The sequence below is a fragment of the Theobroma cacao genome, chromosome 3 (assembly GCF_053813885.1).
Source record: "Theobroma cacao isolate CCN51 chromosome 3, ASM5381388v1, whole genome shotgun sequence".
In the NCBI taxonomy this organism is placed as follows: Eukaryota; Viridiplantae; Streptophyta; class Magnoliopsida; order Malvales; family Malvaceae; genus Theobroma; species Theobroma cacao.
The window spans coordinates 31818802-31841884 of NC_142641.1; the positions used below are offsets into that span (position 1 = coordinate 31818802).

At 31.0% G+C, this 23083-nt stretch overlaps 1 protein-coding gene and 1 long non-coding RNA gene across 8 annotated transcripts; both read left to right on the forward strand.

Moving 5' to 3' along the window:
- The first annotated feature begins 1476 nt into the window (after nucleotides 1–1476).
- On the forward strand, nucleotides 1477–14630 carry LOC18604705 (uncharacterized). Of its 7 annotated transcripts, none has more exons than XR_016025474.1 (7): nucleotides 1477–1732; nucleotides 2574–2608; nucleotides 6059–6075; nucleotides 9913–10010; nucleotides 12166–12217; nucleotides 12636–12691; nucleotides 12936–14630. XR_016025474.1 is itself a non-coding variant. In XM_018118385.2 (6 exons), exons 1-5 carry the CDS (start codon nucleotides 1566–1568, stop codon nucleotides 12188–12190), a joined length of 342 nt encoding a protein of 113 aa, XP_017973874.1. In that variant the 5' UTR covers nucleotides 1477–1565; the 3' UTR covers nucleotides 12191–12217; nucleotides 12636–14630. The 7 variants fall into 7 exon arrangements, 3 of the variants coding, with proteins under 3 accessions (XP_017973874.1, XP_017973872.1, XP_088661046.1); XR_016025475.1 differs by having other exon boundaries at nucleotides 13938–14630; XM_018118385.2 differs by having other exon boundaries at nucleotides 12636–14630.
- Nucleotides 14631–16149: 1519 nt separating this feature from the next.
- Nucleotides 16150–16826, forward strand: LOC148763713 (uncharacterized). Its single transcript, XR_016025578.1, has 2 exons — nucleotides 16150–16487; nucleotides 16656–16826. It is a non-coding gene; the product is annotated as an uncharacterized LOC148763713 (long non-coding RNA).
- The last annotated feature ends 6257 nt before the right edge of the window (nucleotides 16827–23083 follow it).

Genomic DNA, 23083 nt, shown 5'->3' on the forward strand with positions numbered 1-23083 from the left:
CAAATAAATATGGGACACAATCCCATTTTGGAATAAAAGGAAAGTTATGTCTGTTGGAAATTAGAAAATAAAAGAAGGGTTATGTCTATTGAAAATAAAAAAAATAAAAATGCAGTCACTTCTATTGGGAAAGACCAATATTTGTGACTGTTTAAAATAGACACAAACTGTGTCTGTTGGAAATAAGCATCTAAATCCTCTTTTAAACAACAAAATAATAATCTCTCCTTCTTTCATATTCTCCAAGTTTCCTTCTATATCATTTTGCTGTAAAAAAATCTTATATAAGTTTGACAATGATGTCATACTTCGATGACTATTCAGTGGATTGATTTCATCAGTGCAAAATGCCGTCAATTAATAAGCTTCATTGTATCTTTAAGGTTTATACGTTGGTAACTCTTTTACACACTATAAGTGGAGGTGAATAAAACCTTAAAGATAGTGACATTGATACACGTTTTGAAGCCAATTTTTTGATTTTTAGTTTTGTGTTCTAACAATTGTCATTAATCAAAATACCACTTGTCATTTTATATCCACATGACATTGATTTGACATTAATGTGGAGAGTGAAAAATATCACATGGTTATGTTATTATGCCAAATTAGCATGTTACATCATCATCAATTATAATATATCAACATGCCATATCATCATTAATTATGATATGTTAACATATCATGTTAGCACCACGTGGCATAGAATGACAAATAGCATTTTGACTAAGTCAATCATTAGTCATAAAAACTTATTTGACTCAAAATAAAAATATAAAAGCTTATTTGACTCAAAATAAAAGTATAGAGATTTAATTGAATGCAATAAAAAGATAAAGATTTATTTAAATTTTTTTGAATAGTTTAGGAAATTTTTTTATAAATTATGCCAAAGAAAAATAAAAAGATGGTGAAGGATGGTGACTTGTGAGTAAGGATGGCAATGGGTACCCTATAATCAGATTCCTCGGGTACCCACCTCGAACTTTCGAACTTAAGTAAAGATAGAAAGCAGTTAAGACCTTTACCAACTTTACAAGCAATTCTTTTTGTCAAAAATTGATAAATATATGAAAAATATAGTTACTAAAATTATTAATGTGATCACATTAATATATTTAAATTAAAAAAATTAAATTATTAATTATATTTAAATAATATAAATATCATATCATATTACAAAAGAATATAATTATTATATATATTTTTAATATAAATATATTTACTTTCTATTTTATATTAACATTACAAAAATTATAACTTATAAAGTTATTAATTATAATATATATATTATTAATTATATAAACTTTTAATATATAAATACTTCTATTTAAAAGGAAGCTTGTATGACTTCTTAAGATTATGACACGTGGCTGCACCTGTTGTTGCTGCATGGTGCTATGGGGAAGTGTTATTTAGCTTTGTTTTCATTTTCAAATAGGGCCTTTCTTTTGCTTTGTTTTAGAACCTAGAGGACCTTGGCTTCAGAAGTAGATAAGGGGTTATTAAGTGGGTATCTTGGGTGGGGAAAGGAGCCCATTTGTTTTACTTTGTTTGACCCATTGATGACACCTGGCTTTTTTATGGCCCTTGATTTTGGAAGCCAGGGGTTATTTAGCTGGCTTGAGCTTTTTCTCATTGTTGAATCTTCTCCCAATTTGAGCTGGTTGAGAGATGTCTTGGGTTCTTTCGTTGTTTACTTTGCCTGTGTTTATTTTAATGGGTTTTCAAAGTTAAGGATTTATTGTTTGGTTGGGTGTTTTGGGTCTGCTTGGGGGGGTGGCATGGGCAATCTTTCCCTGTGTTTCTTGCCATGTTTGTTGGGTTTTATGTGACTTTTTTTCCTCAATTGGTTTCTTGGGATTTGCACCCACTAGGTTGATGTTGTATGGCTTGGCAATGCGTCTATGTTGAAATGGGTGTCGTGTTTTGCCTGCGTAGCTATGCCTTCTCTGCGTCTATCAATTAGTTCTTATCATCCTGCTAGCTATGTTTTGGGTTACAAGAAGTTTTTATATGTGTTTCTTAGATCTTGGTTTTGTTTACACCTCTCTTTGCATTCCTTTTCTTTGTTTATCTCGTTAATTAGGGTTTTCTCAAGTGGGAATGATTTTCGCATTTGTGATTGTTTACTTTTTTTTTTTTTACCTTTTTGTTTCTTTGTTGCGTACTTTCTTGCTTTATCCTGCTATTTGAATTGTTAATTTTATTATTTGGTTTGTTAAATTTCTGTTCTTTGTGGGATGAAATTTTTATTCTCTTTTATATTGTTTTGAGGATTGCTATGAATTTGTTTGATCTATCATGTTGTTCAAGTTGTTATTATGAATCAATTTTAAATTTCCCTTTTGCCATTCCTTGTTGGGAAAAAATGAGATATTTTGTGTTAAATTTTACCTAATGTTCGATGAGAATATCAGGTTGTATTATATTCTCCGTTTGAGTATTTGTTACTTGTATGAACTTCTTAAATTTATTTATTACTGTTTTTCCTGTATTGATCTTTAATGGTTTATTTTGTAGATTTTATCCTGATATTCTTTATTAATTTCTTTGTTATTTTCCTATTGCAGGAACCTTGGATCACGAGCCTCAACCTTTATTGATTGTATGGAGTATTTTGTTTTAATTGTTGCCTTTTTAAACGTATTTCTCTTTAATTGTTTATTTTATCTTGAAGTTATATTTGCTTTGTTTCCCAAAAATTGTTACAATGTCTTTGTTTCTATACATTTTTTTAATGATTTGTCATTAAAACAATTAGTTTGTTTCATGCTGTACAAATAATGCATATATTTTTTATCATGAAAGTTAAAAGTGCTTTTGCTCTTTTTTCATTGGCTTGGTTATGCATCTCTTTGCTTTAGTATCTTACTCGGATAGTGTCAGGTTTGAATGCCCATTTCATTTGTCACGACCCGGAACTCCCATCGAGCCCGTGACAACCGCCGCGACGTCTCAATTTACATTCATTACCCAAAATGTCAACCGAGACCCCGCAAGGCTTTAATATCAGCTTCTCATTTCCCCTGTGGGTAGCTGTTTCCAAATACCACATTTTAAAAGATTTTAAACTGTTTCCAACTTAAACAAATGAAATAATAATTTCCGTCTCACAGGGGTATTTTTGTCATTTATCCCAAAAATCTCAAAAATCATCTAAAAATATAGTATGTAAGTGGAAAACACATATTTCTTAATCAAAAATAATTTTGGATGTCTAAAACATTCGTTTAAAATGGAATTATGACTGTTATAATAAAATAAAAATATTCAATTTTCACATAAAACGATATTTTAAGAACACTGCATAAATAATTTTTATAGCGTAAAAGCAAAATAAATTCTTACATACCGTAATACAGATAACCAAAGTATAGAATTTAATTTACAGTGACACGTGGGCCCACGAATGATCAAAAGTATCAAAAGAAATGAACCTACAGTCTTTGGATGTGGCAAGTTCAACTGTAATCCTTGCCGATATCAGTTATCTACAATCTATTCTGAACCTGAAATGGGTGGAAATGAGGGTGGTGAGATTATAAAATCCCAGTGAGTAAACAAACATCACTCAAAATATCTAAAGTCGAGTAAAAGGAGACTATTAAAATATTTCATCAAACTGTAATTTATCATCTTTCAACTTATTTCAACCAAATGAAATCAATTTATTTAAAGCAAGTAATCAGTATGGCTTATGAATTTCTTAAAAAGCTTGGCTCATGCCAAAAATTATTATCATACTCAGTTATTTGGGATACCTTGGCCGAGGGCTATCCCAACTGAGTCCGCCAAGGCTATTAGAAAGTCATGTTTTTATTTTGAAAACATAGCCATTCCTTGACGTTGGCCGAGTTCCCCTTCACGAGGTGGTTTGGCGTGAAGTGAACTCTAAAAGTTATACCTCAGGAGTTACCCTACTCGCCTCTCCAACCGAGGTAAAAATATAACAGGATTTCGTGCCCCTCTAATAGGCTAGTCCACAGAATCCAGCCCACTGCAGCAGGTCAAACCCACCATACAATAAAATTTTGACAGCATGACAGGGCTAATATATTACTACCCAACCTGCAGGGTAAAATAAAGCAATTCATATAATTCATAAAAACACAGCCCAGCCAGTCATGCCAATACAATAACATAAGCCATTAATTCAATTTTAAATTTACAACATATCAGTGGTCTCCAATTACTCTATTTTCAAAATCGTTATTTCGTTTCAAGACAATTTATAAAATATTTTCATTTAAACTCATTTTGTTTACAAAACATAAAAATTTACCATTTGAACTCATTTTCATAAAATTCACCAAAACCGAATAAAAACATACTTTAGATAATTAAAATGATGGTAAGGTTACTCACTGTGTCTAGAGTGGGGATTTTTGAAATACTCAGACTACTAGTCCTCGGGTGCAATTCCTTTGCCTTTATCGGAGGACTCACCACCTTGACACAGTAAAAAATCGAGAAATTCACCACATTGGTAGTAAATTGAAATTAAACTAATTTAGACTACTAATGCTTGATATGGAATGCAAAAATGTCTAAATTTTTGCCTAAATGCGGTGTTAGCCTATTTCGGTCTTTTACCCGATAAATTGATATACGCGTCCGTTTAAACTCCAAATTAATTTTTTTCAGTTTCTACACCTCAATTGCACCCAAATTGACTTAATGTCCCTCAGTGTGGTGCAAATTATCAGTCCCGATAACAAATTACGAAAATACCCCTAGTGGGTAAAAATTTGTATTTTTGCTCCGAAAATATCCATTATTTTTCTAGGCTCATAATTCATCATTATTCATCATAATTCCTCAAATAACCATCAAGATCAGCAGCCAATATTCCCCTAGAAAATTCAGCATAATGGGTTTCAATGGGAGAAAATTATATTTCTAGCTTATTTTTGCTATATTTCAATATAACTTAACTAAAATCACTTAATTCAATTAAAATCAACCAAAAATCAAGCTCAAAACTCATCCATGGAGGTTTGGCCAGCATGGGTGTCCATACCCACTTTCTAATTTTGCATGGAAATGAGAAAAAAATGCATGGGTAGTGAAAATCACAAGGAAAATCAATGAAATTTACCTTTTTAATGCTTGATTTCTTGATTTCTCTTGATTTTCTCCAAATTTTTCAGGTAGGATTCTTGTTTTTTTTTTTCCCCTTTTCTCCCCTGGTTTGGACAGCTGAAGAAGATGAGAATTCCGGAATTTTTACCTTTTTAAAGGCTAAAATAATATAATATTATTTTATTCATTTTTTTAATGTTTTATTAATTCCTTAAATTCTAGCCATCCATTTGTTTCCAAATTTTCACCATACACTTGTCCCAAATATCCATAGCTTAGGTAAAATTCTCAGACTTATCCAAAGTCTTGGTGGAGTAATTTTTGAAATTTACACTTTTACCCCCGTAAAAGTCAAAAATTACATTTTTGCCCCAAAAATTGAAAAATTGCCCATAGACATATTTTTCATCCCTTATACTCATACCATTCTCCAATTTGTTAAATTTGATCTAAATTCTCTCAAAATCTCAAATTTTGTTCGCGGGTGGCAAAATTACGATTTTGCCCCTACACTCTAGAAATCACTGGAATTAAACTTTTTCACTGCCAAACCCTCAAATTATACTCCAATACTCAAATCATACTCCAATAAGTTAAATGGGGCTAAAAAATTTCTTTTCTAAAAATTCCCATTGTGTCCTTGGGTGGCAAATGACCATTTTGCCCCTAGATAGTAAAAATTTCGATTTGACTCCAAATTGATCCTCGAACTCCAAATCACCATATTAAACCATTCTGGGACTTTAATATTCTTAATTTCATTTTAAATTCTCTATTTGATCTAGTTCGAGACTTAAATTAACTTAATTGTACCATTTGGTACATTGTCGTCTTTTAACGATTTTTCTTTCAAGGCTTTCCAAGTATGCAAGCATATTGTCAATCATATGAATGACATGGAAAGTATTTTATAAGGTCGGGCTTGACATCATTAGTTTCTTTATTGCTTTTTTTTGTCATCTTTGTTTTGCAGTGAACTTGGAGCAACAGGTTAAGTGTTTATGGACTATATGGGATTTTTTTATTTAATTGTTATGCTTTTTTATGTTTACCTCTTTGATGATTTGTTATGTTTGGAATTTTAGTTCAGGGACGATGCATTTTTGCTTAATCTGTGTCTTTCACGTGTTTTATGATTTATTGTAATGTTTTTCATGTTATTAGAGTCTTTAATGTATTTTATCATTTATTCTTATGCTTTTTATGTTCCCATAAATTTCAAACTGTTCTAATTGTTTTTCTATATGCCTTTTTTTTTGCACTTAGAGTCTATACAAGTTGCTTATGCATATGTTTCTATTTCATCTATGTCTTTCATGTGTTTTATAATTGATCATTATGCTTTTTATGCTTTGTTTTGCAACAAAGTTCAAACTGCTTTTCCTATTTTTCAATGCACCATTCACCAGTATTCAAGCCATTGGCTTTAAGAGTTGCTTATCAAAATTATTATGATTTCCATTGTTTAACTTCAGTTCAGTCTAGATGCATTTTAACTTAATCACTATCTTCCATGTATTTTATGATTTATTATTATGCTACATATTTTTTACTAGGTATCTTGCATCTGCTTTCATCAATAAAGATACATTTTTGCTTAATTTGTCTCTTTCGTGTGTTTTATGATTTATTATTATGCTACGTATTTTTTACTAGATATCTTGCATCTGCTTTCATTAATAAAGATACATTTTTGCTTAATTTGTCTCTTTCGTGTGTTTTATGATTGACTGTTATACTTTTCATATTTTGTTGTAATGCAAACTTCATATTGTTCTCCCTCTTTTTTAATCTGTTATGTTTTTTTTTTAGACAAGCTTTACACCAATTGCTTATCAAAGTTATTATGGTTTACTTTGTTGATTTCTGTAAAGCCCGACCTTATAAAATACTATTCATGACATACATGTGATGATAGCATGATTGCATGCTAGGAGAGTCCCGAAAAATTTACAAAAGTCGGTATTGTACCTAGAGGTACAACAAAGTTTATTTAATCCTCAAACTAGATCAAATAGGAATTTTAAGGTGAGATTAAGAGTTTCATATTTCATGGATGACTTAAAATGGTAATTTGGAGTTTGAGGATCAATTTGGAGTCAAATCAGAATTTTCACTAACTAGGGGTAAAATGGTCATTTGCCACCTGGGGACAAAATGGGAATTTTAGAAAAGATTTTTTGACCCCATTTGACTTATTAGAGTATAATTTGACTTATTGAAGTATGATTTGAGGTTTAGAAGTGAAAAATTTTAATTTCGGTATAATTTGGAGTATAGGGGTAAAATGGTAATTTTGCCACCTCAGGGGCAAAATTGTAATTTTCCACCACCAGGATATTTTTTCCAGCACATGGTCTTCCTTGTCTTCATCTTTGACCCTTGACTAAACATGTGGTGGAGATAAAATGTTTAAATTTTTAAAATTTTAAAAACGGGCCAATGACATGATGCCATGTGTCATGCCTTTATTAATTTATTATTTTCCTTTTTAAAAGGCACAAAATCAGCCCATCTTCCACCCCATGGCCGGCCAAACCAGCAAGAAGAGAGAGAAAACAAAAACAAAACCCTAGAGAGAGAAAATCAAAGAAAAAGTGTGAATTTTCAAGGAAATTAAGTGAAAAAGGTGAGTTTTTTCTATTAAGCTTGAGTTTTCTTATTCCCAAGCATTTCTCTTTATTTTCCATGATTAAATTACATGTTTTCATGATGAATTAAATTCTGGAAAAATGGGTTAGGAGAGAGAAAGTTGTTGGATTTATTTGATTTTAATTTATGTTAGTGTTTTTAGTTAGTTTAGCATATTTAGAAACAAAACAACAAGAAAAGAATTTATTTTCTCCCCCAACCATTAATGGCTGAATTTACCATGTAGTGAGTGAGGATGAGTTTGATTTTATTCTAGGAGAATTGGTTAAGGAATGATGAATTATGAGCCTAGAAAAATAATGGGAATTTTCGGAGCAAAAATACGAATTTTTACCCACTAGGGGTATTTTCGTAATTTGCTGTTGGGACTGATAATTTGCACCACACTGAGGGACATTAAGTTAATTTGGGTGCAATTGAGGTATAGAAACTGAAAAGAATTAAATTGGAGTTTAAACGGACCCGTTAGGAATTTAATCGGGTGATAAGACGAATTAGGCCAATACCGAGTTTAGATAGTTACCAGTGCATTTTTGCATTCCATATCATGCATTGGTAGTCTAAATTAGTTTAATTTTGATTTAGTACCAACTTGGTGAAACTCTCGATTTTGTATTGTGTCAAGGTGGTGAGTCCTCCGATAAAGGCAAGGAAATTGCATCCGAGGACCAGTAGACAGAGTGCTTTGAAAGTCCGCATTCTAGACATTGTGAGTAAACTTACTGTCATTTTAATTATCTAGGGTGGTTTTTAAATGCTTTCATGAATTCTATGGAAAAAGGAATTTAAAAAGATAAATTTTCATGTTTTATGAATAAATGAGTTTCAATGAAATTAAATTATAAATTGTTTTGAAATTAATAGTGATTTTGAAAAATAGAGTACACGGAGACTGTTAATTGTGGCAATTTGATTGTTTAAATTAACTGGCTTATGATAAATCGAGCATGATTGGCTAGTTGGCAATTGTATTGAAATGCAAATTGTTTGGTTACCTTGAAATACTACGAATTACAAAATTGCCATATCATGTTATTGAGTTTTATTATATGGTGGATTATATATTAATTAATCACTGCAGTAGGGGGTTTCTGTGGACCAGCCTTTTAGAGGGGCACGGTAAACCCCATTATATTCTTACCTCGAACGGAGAGGCGCGTAGGGTATCTCCTGGGGTAAAGTTTAGGGTTCACTTCACGCTAAACCACCACGTGAGGGGGAACTCAGCCAACGCCAAGGAACGGCTATGTTTTCAAAACAAAAACATGATTTATGTGAAATGTGAATTTTAATAGCCTTGGCGGTCTCGGTAGGATGCCTCGGCCAAGGTGTCCCCGAGAATGGATTTATGGCATAAGCCTAGATTTTTATGAGATTCATAAGCCTCTTTACGTGTTTCGAATAAAATGTGTTCTAATGCTATAACACAGTTTATGATGATTTACTTTATTGTCTCCATGTACTCAACTCTAGATGTTTAGGATGATGTTTGTTTACTCATTGAGATTTTATAATCTCACCACCCTCCTTTCCACCCATTTCAGGTTCAATATAGACTGTAGATAGCTGATCTCATCGAGGACTACAGTGGGATCTGCATTTTCCAAACCGTAGGTTCAAAGTCCTCTTTACTTTTGTTTATTCGGGGGCACTCTTGTTATTGTAAATTAAATTAAATATTTTGGCTTACTGTATTTAAGTATGTATAAATTTATTTAGCTTTTACGTTATAAAAATTATTCACGTATAACTCTATAAATATTGTTTTATAAGAAAATAGAATATTTTACTTAATATTTCTTTTATTTTCTTATTATATTCAAATAACCATAATTTCGTTTTAAATGAAGATTTTAGACTTTTAAACTCATTTTGAATATGAATTGTGTGTTTTGTACTTGTACATTACGTTTTAGCCAGTTTTAAGATTTTTGAGAAAAATGACCAAAATACCCTTGTGAGACGAAAAATTAATATTTTATTTGTTTAAAGTTGGAAACAGCTTAAAATATTTTAGAACACGATATTTGACAATGGTTGCTCACAAGGGAACAGAGAAACTGATAGTAAAGCCTTGCGGGGTTTCGGGTTGACATTCCGGGCAATAAGTGTCTACCGGGACACCGCGGCGGTTGTCACGGGCTCGAGGGGAGTACCGGGTCGTGACAATTTCAGTTCAACCAAGATACATGTTTTCTTGGTCACTGTCTTACATATATTTTGGCATTTTATGTAAACGCAGATTTCAAACTATTCTTGCCATTTTTCAAAGTGTAAGCATCGCTCTCTGATGAGAACTTAAAATGCAATTGAAATCAACATTTGGCATTTTTTAAGCCGTTCTTGGTTATAAATATGCAGATTGAGCCATGTTTGTTTTTTATTTAATTGTTATCAAGCATGAATTTATGTTTTAGCGTGCAAAATAATTCACTGTTAAATACATCCTTTTTAGGGAAATGGATAACATACTGTTCGCTTTATATTTAAATAATTCACATTGTTTTCAAAAGTTTGATTATTGTAATTTTGTTGCTTAGTTCATATCGTTGTTTGATTTGTAATTAGTTCATATCGTTGTTTGATTTGTAATTTAAACTTCTATGTTCTTATCGTGATTTAGTTTTGTAAGATTATTTGAGTATTTTGTTTGGCCACTTTATATTATTTTCTAATTTGTATTGTTGGTTCAGAGCAATGATGTTTTGTATTATCATTAATGGTTGAATTTTGGCTAGAAAAAGATCCTTCTCACTGTTAAGAGAAGAATAAGTTGTCTAACAAGATTGGCAAGCTTCTATGTGACCTCTCCTTCCTTTAGCTATGAGAAGGATATTTATTCTTCCCAAAATTTGACCATCCCATAATAGTCCAATCGTTGTTAACTCAATAAACTAGTTAACTCAAGCTTTGCATAAATCTCATTCTTTCTTTATTGCTTAGTGAGACAAATAGACTAGGTGTGTGATTAGGTCCAAGTTGATCATTTGTATATTGGTTTTCAATGTCGCTAGTCTTCATTAATTCTTGATTTTTTTATTGATCTTATTAATTTATCTTTTTTTTTTTTTTACAGAGAACTTTGCTTTACTTGTTGTTCCGCTGATAATAAGGATTGTTAATGATCAACTTTTTTAGTTTTTAATAACTTACCTTTTAGTAAATTCTTTTTTACACATTGACTTAAATTTTTTTGATTACTACTTTTACTTATAGCATTTTCTGATCGTAGGGTCTCATGTTTTGTGGAGATAAAGTCAATCATAGTTTACAATGAATGCATCCATTATTATGAATTTTAAACTTTCCTGCATATTAATGTCCCAATTTTTGACAATCATTCAAATTGTTCTTTTACGTTTTGTGCTGCCCTTCTATTTAAAGTGATGAGTATATAATTAGCTGGTAGGCATGATGTAGTGTTTTATAATTTCTGCATGATTTTCTTTATTGTTTTATCTATTTTGTCTACTTTATTGTTTTATCTATTTTGTCTACTTATCTTTTGTTCGCGTCATGTATTTTATTTGTCTTTCAATCAACTAAAATAATTTGCATCTTTTTTTTAACACTTTAAATATTATGTGACTTATTTTCTTAGTCCTTATAATTTATTCCCAAAATTTGCTCAAAATTTAATCCATTTATATTGATGTCAATGTATTCCAATGTTTGTCTATCATTTTCTAGCCAGTTCGTTGATTTTAAATTCGTTGCCAACTATGGCTATCGACAAAAACTATAAAGTGTCTTCATTTACTTCCCTTTTTATTTCCAGCAAACTATTTTCCTATAATTTTTGTCTGTTATTGTTGTTGGCAGCAAATTTTTATGACATTTATGTCAATTATAAGTTTAATATTAATGTATGGCTACTTAATCTCTTATCTATAGCATCTCTATACTGATTCTGCCTATAAGTTTAATATTAATGTATGGTTACTTAATCTTCGATTTTGTTCAATGCCTTATCCTACCAACATCTGTCATTGTAAAATAAAAAAATATATAAGTTGTTCCTTTCTCTATGGGAATCAATGGAAAAGCATTCTGATTATAGATTTAGTTTTGATTATTTGCTCTGTTATAATTTTGGTTCGGTATCTTTATAGTATTTGTGTAGATTTAGCCTTTTTTTATATTTGGAAATCAATACCTATGTTAATCAATACCTTTTAACTGTTGATTTATTCTTTTTTTATAGCTTTTTTGGTAACATTGTTGTGGGCATACCTATGTTAATCAATGCTTGGTGAATGTTAATTTAAAGTAGTCAAGAATTTGTGTGTTTGATTGAGTCCTGCTGCATGAAAATCATCACACATGAGTATTCTTGCTAAGTCAAGCAACTGATTTATTTTATGTTTTTTTATTAATGTGTCTTGTTCTTGATTTCTATTTTGTTTTGTTTTTTTTTTTTTTTTGTAGTCAAGTTGGGGGAAACTTTGGTTAAAGTTTAGTAAATCGATTGCTTATTCAAGTAAGCTTAACTTTCGAATTACATTTTGTTTAGAGTTTATCATGTTGCCTTACTAAATCTTTGCGTTTTTCAAACATGTTTGTTACATCTTCGTATATATCTTCTGTTAAACCACATGCTTTTGTGTTAATATTCATGTCATTTGGTCTTTGTTTATTATTTGAGTTTACGTATCAAACATGTTTGTTGTATCTTCGTATATATCTTCTGTTAAGTCACATGCTTTGCAATGTCTTTTCAACAACAACCCTTTCCTTCAAATGGACAATTAAATTATACTTTCCTTTCTTTTTCTTATAACATACTTATAACCATTGCTTTTGTCCTCTCATTTTCTCAAGAGATCCTTAAAAGGGCTATTTTGATTTTTGTTCTCAATTTCGTATAGCTTATATTCATTTTTGTTTTGTGCTTTCAGATTTCTTTCTTTGTTGTGGTGGCATAACTTCCAGTTTCTGTTTTGATGGCTTTCAGGTATGGCATTTTTATCATATTCTTTTCTCCTTATTTTATTTTTTTTTATCTTTCTCTTTATTTTTCGCTATGTATGTGAATTAGTTATAATAAAGACAAGTTTAAGTTTTGGGTGTACCAGCATACAAACATGAAATTGAGCTAAGCTTTTGCTTATATGATGTCTTAATTGCATGAATCTTTAATATTGATTTCATCAAGGCTTGAATTACCATTAATGTATGTCTATTGTTCCTTTCTGTAGCTTCTGCAATTATTTATGGCTTGGTGTTAAGGTAGGCAGTAAGCTTATCTATGAAGTGCCCCGACATATTTCATCTTTTTTATTCGTTTATTTTCATTTTTGACTTTCTTTCCTTTATTTGCTTTGTTTTTTTTTGTTTTGCTAGCCTCTTTAATTATTTTTTATGCAATTTGTTATAATTTTCATGATGCTTTCTTCTTTAGTAGCAATACGTTTGTTGCAAACAAAATACATACAACAATATAAAATTATTCAAAAATAAAATATTTACCAACATAACAAAAAAGATTCGTTATTACTCATTCTAATAGATTTGACAAACTTGACCTACTAGAAGTAAATCATTTAACAAATAAATAATTATTTTGATAGTACATTGTCATTAGCATTCTACATAAATATATTAATAATTCTTACTATCAACCCATGTTTTCTACCATTTGTTAAGTTCACTAACATTTTCTGTTGTCATTGATGGTCTATTTTCTGCTAGAAAAATCGTTTTCATTGTTAAGGGTAGAATTGGCCGACAAATAAAGGCATAGGAAAAATCAATCTCATGTTTGCAAGAAGATCCTTTATTTTTAGATCAAAAGATCTACGACCACCATAGCTCATCTGGATTCATTATGTTTCGCAAATAGTAGGTCAACCTCTTTTTCCTTTAGCAACAAAAACAATTTCTTCCAATCGAAATTTGGACTGTTCCTTGATAGCACAAGCGTTGTTAAAACGATACAATTGGAAGAGAACGCACTATTAAATAAAATAAATTTATAACTGTTAATGTACTGATCGTGATAATTATTGGTATAAAATTTGTTTCAAGCATGGTAAATTCTCACTGAAGGATAATTTTTAGTCATTTGTTTCAATGTATTTTCATTTTTGTTTGACTTTTCATGTATGGCTTTCATCTTTCTAATGATCCCATAAAGATATAGAACGCATTGCTAGAGGCTTACTAGCCTCAATACTGTTGTGTTTTGTGGAATATTGTAGGAGTGCAAAGGTAGGTTACTATGCATCGAGGTACAAGAAATTTGGAAACTTATGCTATGTTATTGGTGCTTTGCGAGCCTTTATTGGGCACCATAACCTGGACCTTAGAATCATGGTTAACATTTTTAGGGATCTAAAAAGCAACAATTCCACTTCTGAAAGTTTAGTATTTTCTGATTCGTTAGGTTATGCTATAGCCCATACCATGCTCGTTTCACATGATAGCATTATGAGTTTAGACTTCATAAATAATTTCATATCCAAGTGAATGAGGGTGACTGGCAAACATATTCTCAAGTGACAGCCCTCTGTATTGTGAATGAAAAGTACTTTTGTGGTGGCATGAAAATTACACAAAATGCTAATCCTCATAATGGAAGCTTTAAGATGGAATAATTTTTCTATTATTCTCACTATGTCATTTCTTGCTTTTGTTAATTCCAAGGTACATCTAGTAATTTATACATGCTACTTCTATAAAAGTATGGCTGTTTGGGTGTGTTGTTCAGATTTTAGTAGGGAGAAAAAAAGGAGTGAAAGAGATTGGTTCAAGTCTCTCCTTTACTAAGGATGAGAATTTGGGGGAATGGTTACTCCGAGGAATATTTTGTTGCAATGGTTCAATTACTTTGTGATTGTACTATATCAGAATCTTAGTATCTTATGATTATATCAAAAATTTTAGTTTTTGTAGGTTATTGCCAATGGAGAAATGACTCTTTTTCAACTTATGGCTGTTTATTATTTTTATTTAATTTTAAAGTTTTAATTCATTTTGATTGTATGTTTTGATATGTTATCCAATTAATGACACCAACATCCAAAGGCTAAAACAGAAACATAAATGAAAGTTAAAGAATTCTTCTATTTAGAAAACTGTCTTTCTTAAAGAATTTTTTTTTTATAAATGATAACGAAATTTCCACTAATTTTTCAGTAACCAGTCATCTTTTTAATTCTCGCTTTTTAAATTATAAATGAACACAATTTGTTTAATAACTTTAATGCATTACTATGTATTATAACATAACCTATTATTTTAAATTTGCATCATAACAAATAAATTATTTTATTTTTTCTTTAAACAATCGGTAACAATTATAATACTAAAAATTAATAACATTAATAAACAATTCATGATATCTACTAATTAAAAATTTTATACTAAATTTTTAACATCAACTATTTGTAAAATTTGCAAACCAGTTGTGTAATGTAGGTACATTTCTAGTATACTTAAATAGAACTTTTGATATTAGAATAATTTTGAAACTTAATTATTTTTTTAAAATTTTATGTAATTAAGGACAAACTCATACAACTAGTTAAATTAATTTATGAAATCATGATTATTAATTAACTTGTAATGACTTTTAATATATAGTTTGTATATTGTGTTAATTTATAAGAAATATAATTACTATTATATTTATACCAAAATACTTTTAGGATATATATACTTTAAATATAAACATATTTACTTTCTATTTTGTGTTAATATTACAAAAATTATAACTTATAAAATTATTAATTATAATAAATATATGTATATATATATTTTTGTTTATATAAATTTATAATATATAAACCTAAAGAGAAGTTGTGAAATTAGAATAGTTTTGAAACTTAGTGTTTTTTTTTAATTTCATGTAATTAAGAACAAATCCATATAGTTAATTAAATTAATTCATGAAAATATGATTATTAATTAACTTATAATGTCTTTTAATATATGTACTTTATATATATTGGGTTCATTTATAAGGAATATAATTACTATTATATTTATATTAAAATACTTTTAGTATATACATATACTTTAAATATAAATATATTTACATTCTATTTTGTGTTAATATTACAGAAACTATAATTTACAAAATTATTAATTATCATATATATATATATATATACCTTTGTTTATATAAACTTATAATATATAAATCTAAAGAGAAGTTGTAGAATTAGAATAGTTTTAAAACCTAGTTATTTTTTTAATTTCATGTAATTAAGGACAAATCCATATTGTTAATTAAATTAATTAATGAAACTATGATTATTAATTAACTTGTAATATCTTTTAATATATATACTTTGTATAAATTGGGTTGATTTATAAGGATTATAATTACTATTATATATATACTAAAATACTTTTAGTATATATATACTTTAAATATAAACATATTTACTTTTTATTTTTTATTAACATTACAAAAATTATAACTTATAAAATTATTAATTATAATATATATACACACATTATATTATATATTATGTTCATTTATAAAGAATATAATTACTATTATATAAGTTAAAAATTACTAAACAACAAAATAATATTGATTTTATTATTAATTTAATAATAATAATAATAATAATAATAATAGTATATTAATGGGTGAAAACTCTAGTCGCTCTTTCTTCTTTCGTTTCTTCTTTAGTTGGCAGCGGCCCTTTCCTTCTTTTTTTCATCCTCACTGCTCAAGTGCTCAGTTCTCAACCCTAGCCGCTGATCGGTCCAATCCTCCATTCTTGTTCTCCATTCAGGTAAATCTTATCTCTTTTTTATTTTCATTTTTGGGTAGTTATTGTGCCAAAATTTGGTGGCTTTTTAGCTTGAGCTTTGGGCAGATATTTTCATTTCATTTGTTTTATATAAAAAATTATCTATTAGCTTAAGTGTTACATACATTCTTATTTTTTTTATTTGTGTAGGATCATGTATAACAATTGAAGATTCAATTGCCACACTTGTTGAAACTAACAAGGAAGGAGATGATTGAATTTTTTATGAGTTGTTGCCTTATTATTGTAAACATGTAATGTTGTTTAAGAAGTTGTTTGAATATTTGTTTTTAGTTATTTAAGTTTATGTTGTTGTTTGAATATTTGGTTTTAGTTATTTAAGTTTATGTTATTATTTGAGTATTTGTTTTTAGTTATTTAAGTTTATGTTTGAGATATTTGTTTTTGATTATTAAAATTTAAATTTTATAATTTGTGTGTTTTTATTAATTTAATTATTAATAAATTATATGAAATATGTTAGAGAAATATTATTGTATATGAATACAGGTATGGATTCGAGTTCAAATAATTGGGTACCCATGAAGAGCATTTTAATAATTTTTTATATAATCAGGTTTTTAAACTGGTTAGGGTAAGTATAGGATAGTGGGAATGAATTAGAATTAGGGTTAGGGTAGTAATTTTTAAAAATATTCAAGTAGTTAATAGGGTTCAAATACTTTATTTTTTATAAAGTTAGAGTTTGGGTACCTCAATATTAATTGGTACCGTACTTGTTAACAACTGACAACTGCTCATAGTTCGAAAGAAGGAGACATTGCACAATCGGAACCTTCTCTTTTTGGTCTTTGGATGTTGGTGTCAAAGAGAAAAAACAAGTATGAACAGGGCAGGCAGTATTAACCACGGGAAAAGAATAGTGGTAAGCAAAAAACTCAAGGGTCGCGTTTTATGCTCTTAGAAGATAATGAGGAAGAGGACGTTGTTCCTTATCAGAGTGCAACGACAAGGAGCTAAACCTTTAAGCAGGATTTTGGTGATAAAGAAAGGACTGAATCTTCTAACAGGAAAGAAATACAGCAGATCAGTTAAGAGACACAGTTCAAAGCACAAAGGATAATGCAGGGCAGGCAAATGGAGGAATAGAGAGTCGTGCTATGATCCAGGAGGATAATGGTCTGTTTGGGAGGGCATCGGAAGGTGAGGAAGTAGTGAGAGAGTCCTTAACCATGGATGTTTTGACAGGTAAATGAATCTCCCCTTTGGTGTTGAAAGGTAATGAGTAGATTTAAACGATGCCAGCATTAAAAGAGACATACTACCTCAAGGGAGTATACTTGACCCAAACAAACATACTGTTGCAACAATGGAGGTTAAGAAGGTGGAAGAAGGTCTCCATACATTCAAGTTGATGACTAGAAATGCAAGAACTGGAGGGGTCGCAATACATGAGAAAGATTTTAAATCAACTGATAAGAAGATATTAACCTGTTTGCAAGGTATGTCGATTAAAAAACGGGTTAGAGCTAAACCCATAATCGCCACAATGCATTCAAATGCAATGTCTAGTTTATTAGAAGATAGTGGACAAAATTTAGCCTTTGAAGATATTGAAGTGGAGGCAATACAGCAGTCTGTTGCAACTAAGGATCTGAAAAAGCCTTCGACCATTTTGGGTGATGACTTGAAGGAGAATTTACGGCCTATTCAAGGTCAGTACACTTAATTTCCTATCTATGTCTTTTAATTTTTTGGTGTAGAATTGTCAAGGTGCAGGGGATAATAATTTTGTTAGTTTGTTTAGAGAGTTTGTGAAACAAAATAACTGTTCCATGGCTGTTATAGTGGAACCAAGGATCAGCGAGTTTAATGCAAAAAGAGTGATTTATTTAATGGGATTTGAATGATCACATAAAGTGGAGTCGGTTGGCTTTTCATATGGTATCTAGATTCTTTGGCAAGAGGCTGTTAAAATAGACGTGATTGGGAATCATACTTAGTGTATTCATATTACAATTGAACATCATTTGGGAAACTCTTGGAATCTATCTGCTGTTTATGGTCATCCAAATCCATCTTTTAGGCATAGTTTGTGGGAGGAATTAAGGAGGTTTGCCAAGACTGCCTCAAAGCCATGGTTGATAGCTGGTGATTTTCACTCATTCTTATTCACATGAAAAGTCTGGAGGTTCTGTAAGGTGTAGTCGGCCTTGCTTACACTTTCAAAATCTGGTCAATGAGTTTGAACTAATGGACCTCGACTTTAAAGGCCCTAAATTTACCTGGCGAAGAGGTACAATGTTTGAGAGAATTGACAAAGCAGTGTGCAATATGCAGTGGCATTTAGCTTTTAGTGATGCAGTCGTCCATCACCTACCAAGGGTAGGCTCAGATCACAGACCACTTCTAATTTCAACTAGAGATGCCCGAGTTGAAAACAGGACACAAAGCTTCAGATTTCAAGCTGTTTGGTTGATTCATGAGGGATTCAACGAGTTTGTGAAACAAGCATGGGACAATTCGAGTAACATTCATGTCGCTATGGTGAATTTTTCTGAAAAAGCAAGACAATGGAATAGACAGGTTTTTGGAAATATTTTTTATAGAAAAAAAAGACTACTAGGAAGATTGAGTGGGGTAGAAAAAGCACTTGAATTGAGATTTTCTAGTTACCTGAGAGAATTGGAGCTCAGCTTACAATTGGAATATGAAACTGTACTAAAGCAAGAGGAAGCGTTTTGGTTTCAAAAATCTAAGACAGATTGGTTAAAGTTCGGCAACCGTAACACCAAATACTTCCACCTTTGAGTGAAGAAAAGAAGTTGCAAGCTGAAAATTCTATGCCTTAAAATTTTAAATGATGAGGGGTGTGATGATCAAAGACAATTACAGTTGCATGTAGTGGATTTCTTTCAAAGTTTATATTCATTCTAAAGAAGGCAATGTCCTCCCACCATATCCCATCCGAAACAAATTTTCCATTTTACCCCTGAAAGCTCATGAATTTATTAGACGTCCGGTTGACATGGAGGAAGTTAGAGAAACGTTGTTTGAGATGAAACCCCTTAAAGCACCAGGTTTGGATGGTTTTCTCGCCTTATTTTTTCAATCACAATGGAAAGTGGTGGGACAAAAACTAATGGAATATATACAGGATGTTTTTAATGGCACAGAGATTGGTCAAAGTATGTGTAATTCCTTGATTGTTTTGATACCCAAAACTAGGGTTCCTGAACATATCTCACAATTCAGACCCATTAGCTTATTACCAGTCGCTTTCAAAGTCTTGATGAAGGTGGTAGCTAACAGATTGAAACCGTATATGAGTTTATTAATAGAGGATACGCAAACCAGCTTTATTCCCAGGAGACATATCGTCAACAATATAATTATTACTCAGGAGGCAGTGCACTATTTTCCAAGAATAAAAGGGCGAAGGGGTTGGATGATGATTAAGATTGATTTAGAGAAGGCCTACGATAGACTAAGGTGGGAATTCATCCATGATTCACTTGTGGAAGCTAAAATCCTAAATATTATTATTAATGTTCTCATTAGGAGTTGGAATAATAGTAGCTCTCAAATATTATGGAATGGGAAGCACTTGGAGAAATTCCCCTTTTCGAGAGGAGTGTGACAAGGAGATCCATTAGCCCATTATTTGTTTGTGCTATGCATAGAACGATTAGCTCATGGTATCAGACAAGTTGTCGATCAAAAATTGTGGAAACCAATTAGTTTGAGCAAACAGGGACCAACATTATCTTATTTATTTTTTGCTGATGACCTCATACTTTTTGCAGAAGCCTCAGAAGATCAAATGGAGGTAATAAAAGAAGTTTGGACGACTTCTGTGCCTGTTCAGGAGCAAAGGTGAGCATTACAAAATCAACTTTCTTTTGTTCACAGAATGCATTAAGATAGGTAATTAATCAATTGTTGGCTTGTTCTGGATTTTCTTATGCTAAAAATGTGGGCAACTATCTCGGAGTCCCTTTATTGAAAGACAGAAAAAGTGTTAACATTTATAAGTATCTTGTTGATAAAGTTAAAAGCAAACTGAGTGGATGGAAGACATCATCCCTATCTTATGCAGGCCGTTTAACTCTTGTCAAATCAGTACTTTCAAGTATTCCATTATACACAATTCAAACAATTTCTATTCCATTAGAAATCTGTAAAAAGATAGAGTGTTTGTGTAGAAATTTTCTATGACATGGTGAAAGTCAAGACAAGAAGGTAAACTTGTTGAGATGGAATACACTTTGTAAACCTAAGTCACAATGAGGGATGGGCATCCGAAGACTATCTGTGATGAATGACGTTTTTATTCCTAAACTATGTTGGGGACTACTTTCTAAGCCTGATGCATTTTGGGTAAGTGTTCTCGTGAACTAATATAATTTTAGCATAATAGAGTATTCAAAAGATCCTATGCGCTATGGGTGTTCAAATGTGTGGAGATCAATGAGTAAGTTATGGGGTGAATTCACCAAACACGTGAGATGGTCAATTGGGGATGGCACTCTAGTTAATTTTTGGACAAATATTTGGGTGGGTGAAGGGCCATTGATTAATGTTGTAGCAGATACAGGATTCATGTTAAATTCAAGAGCACGGGTAAGGAATTATATCATGCCAAATGGGGATTAGGATAAAGAGAGATTAACAGTCACTATACCAACTGAAGTGGTGAATCAAATCCTTTGCATTATCCTTCCCACCTTATCAGCCTCGCTGGATATGCCTTATTGGGCCCTCTCTCCTTTTAAGTATTTTACTATTTCCTCAATATATGAGCAATTAGAGAGTTCTTTTGATTCTACTCGAGTAGAGAACAAAAAAATATGGTACTTGGCTTGGGATTGGAAAGGTCCCTATAGAATTTGTCTTTTCTTATTCCTCTATTTGCACAAGTGCATCTTGACAAATGCAGAAAGAGTTAGACATAGGATTTCATCAGATGCGTCATGTCCTTATTGTCATGGTGTAGAAGAAACATGTTTGCATGTGCTTAGAGATTGTCTTGTAGCAGAGGCTCTGTAGAGGCGTAGATTGCCTCATAGTAATATGAATCAATTTTTTCAAGTATCATTGATTGATTGGCTGTCTACGAACCTTAGTCTTAAGTATCTTAATACCTTTGATGTCCCCTGGAATACTGTTTTTGGAATAACTTGCTGGTATATTTGGAAATGGCAAAACTTATTTATATTCGAAGGTCGCAAACTCCACATTGAAGGCCAGCTGAGTATAATCAAAAGCATGGCTGTGAATACTCATAGCACATGGACATTTGTTCCTCTAATAAATGGGGGTATGAAGAGACAAGAGGAGATCCTAGTGGGATGGACACCACCACCAAAAGAATGGATAACAGTGAATTCTGATGGGGCGTACAATAGTGTAGCAAGGACTGCTTCTGCAGGAAGAGTCCTGAGAGACACACATGGTACTTGGATAGTGGGATATGCCTGCAAGTTATCACAAGTTCAGCCTATCGTGCAGAGTTGTGAAGGGTTTACAAAGGCCTCAAGCTGGCTTGGAGCGAGGCTTCTGCAAAGTTAAACTATAAATTGATAACAAGGCAGTGGTTCAGGTGATCAGCTTTTCTTCTGCTCATCCTTGCTCTAATCTAAACTTAATTAGAGCAATTAAAGGCTTGTTAAGTAGGCATTGGGAGGTTAGTATAAGTCATATATACAGGGAATGGAACAAATTACTGATTTTATGGCTAATTTAGGATTTGAGTTAAATTCTGATAGTAGTTTGTATGATTCTCCACCAGATGCAGTTTCTTCTCTACTCCTCAATGATATGTTAGGAGTTTGTACTCAATGTTTGATTAATCAATAAATTCCTTTTATATAAAAAAAATAACCTTACTTGCGAGAGAAAGAAATTGAAAAGCTAAAACAAAGTAACTGCCATGGGTGTGGATTGCGTGGTGCAAGCTATGGCTAGTTTAGAGCTTGACATGAAGGATTGTAATGGAGGCTCAGAGTAGTGGTAAGAAAACAAAGTTATTGCCATCGCTTTAATCGAATTTTTTAATAAATTTAATTATTTTGATTTTAACTAAATAATACTCATCCCTATCCCAATTAAGCTTGATCCAAATAGTTATTTGTTGCATAGTATTCATCAGGGGTGGTGTTAAAGTATTTTTAAAGGGGCCTAAACAAAAAGAGACACTTTATATATAATTAAATTCTCAATCATCTAAAAGATTAAATAAAATTCACAACACATTAAACATATAAAAAAATACGTATTAACAGTAATGACAGTTTTATATATGACAGTTATATATATATATAACTGAGCGAAACTATTGAAGGAATCTCTCTCACTCTTTCCGATAAGAGTGAAGGAAAAAATAATTTTTTAATTTCAAACGAATTGCCCTTTTACTTTATGCGTTTTACATAAAATTGGTAACTTTCTAATAAAGGTCTCCTCTTATTTTCCAGTTGCTTCTTGAGTTGCTAATTAACATATTAGACTATTGGGTTGAATTGTTGATATATAATATGTTATGATAAGCTATTGAGCTGAACTATTAAGTTATAGTATATTATGATAAGCTTAGATTTATATTAAGACTTAGTTGA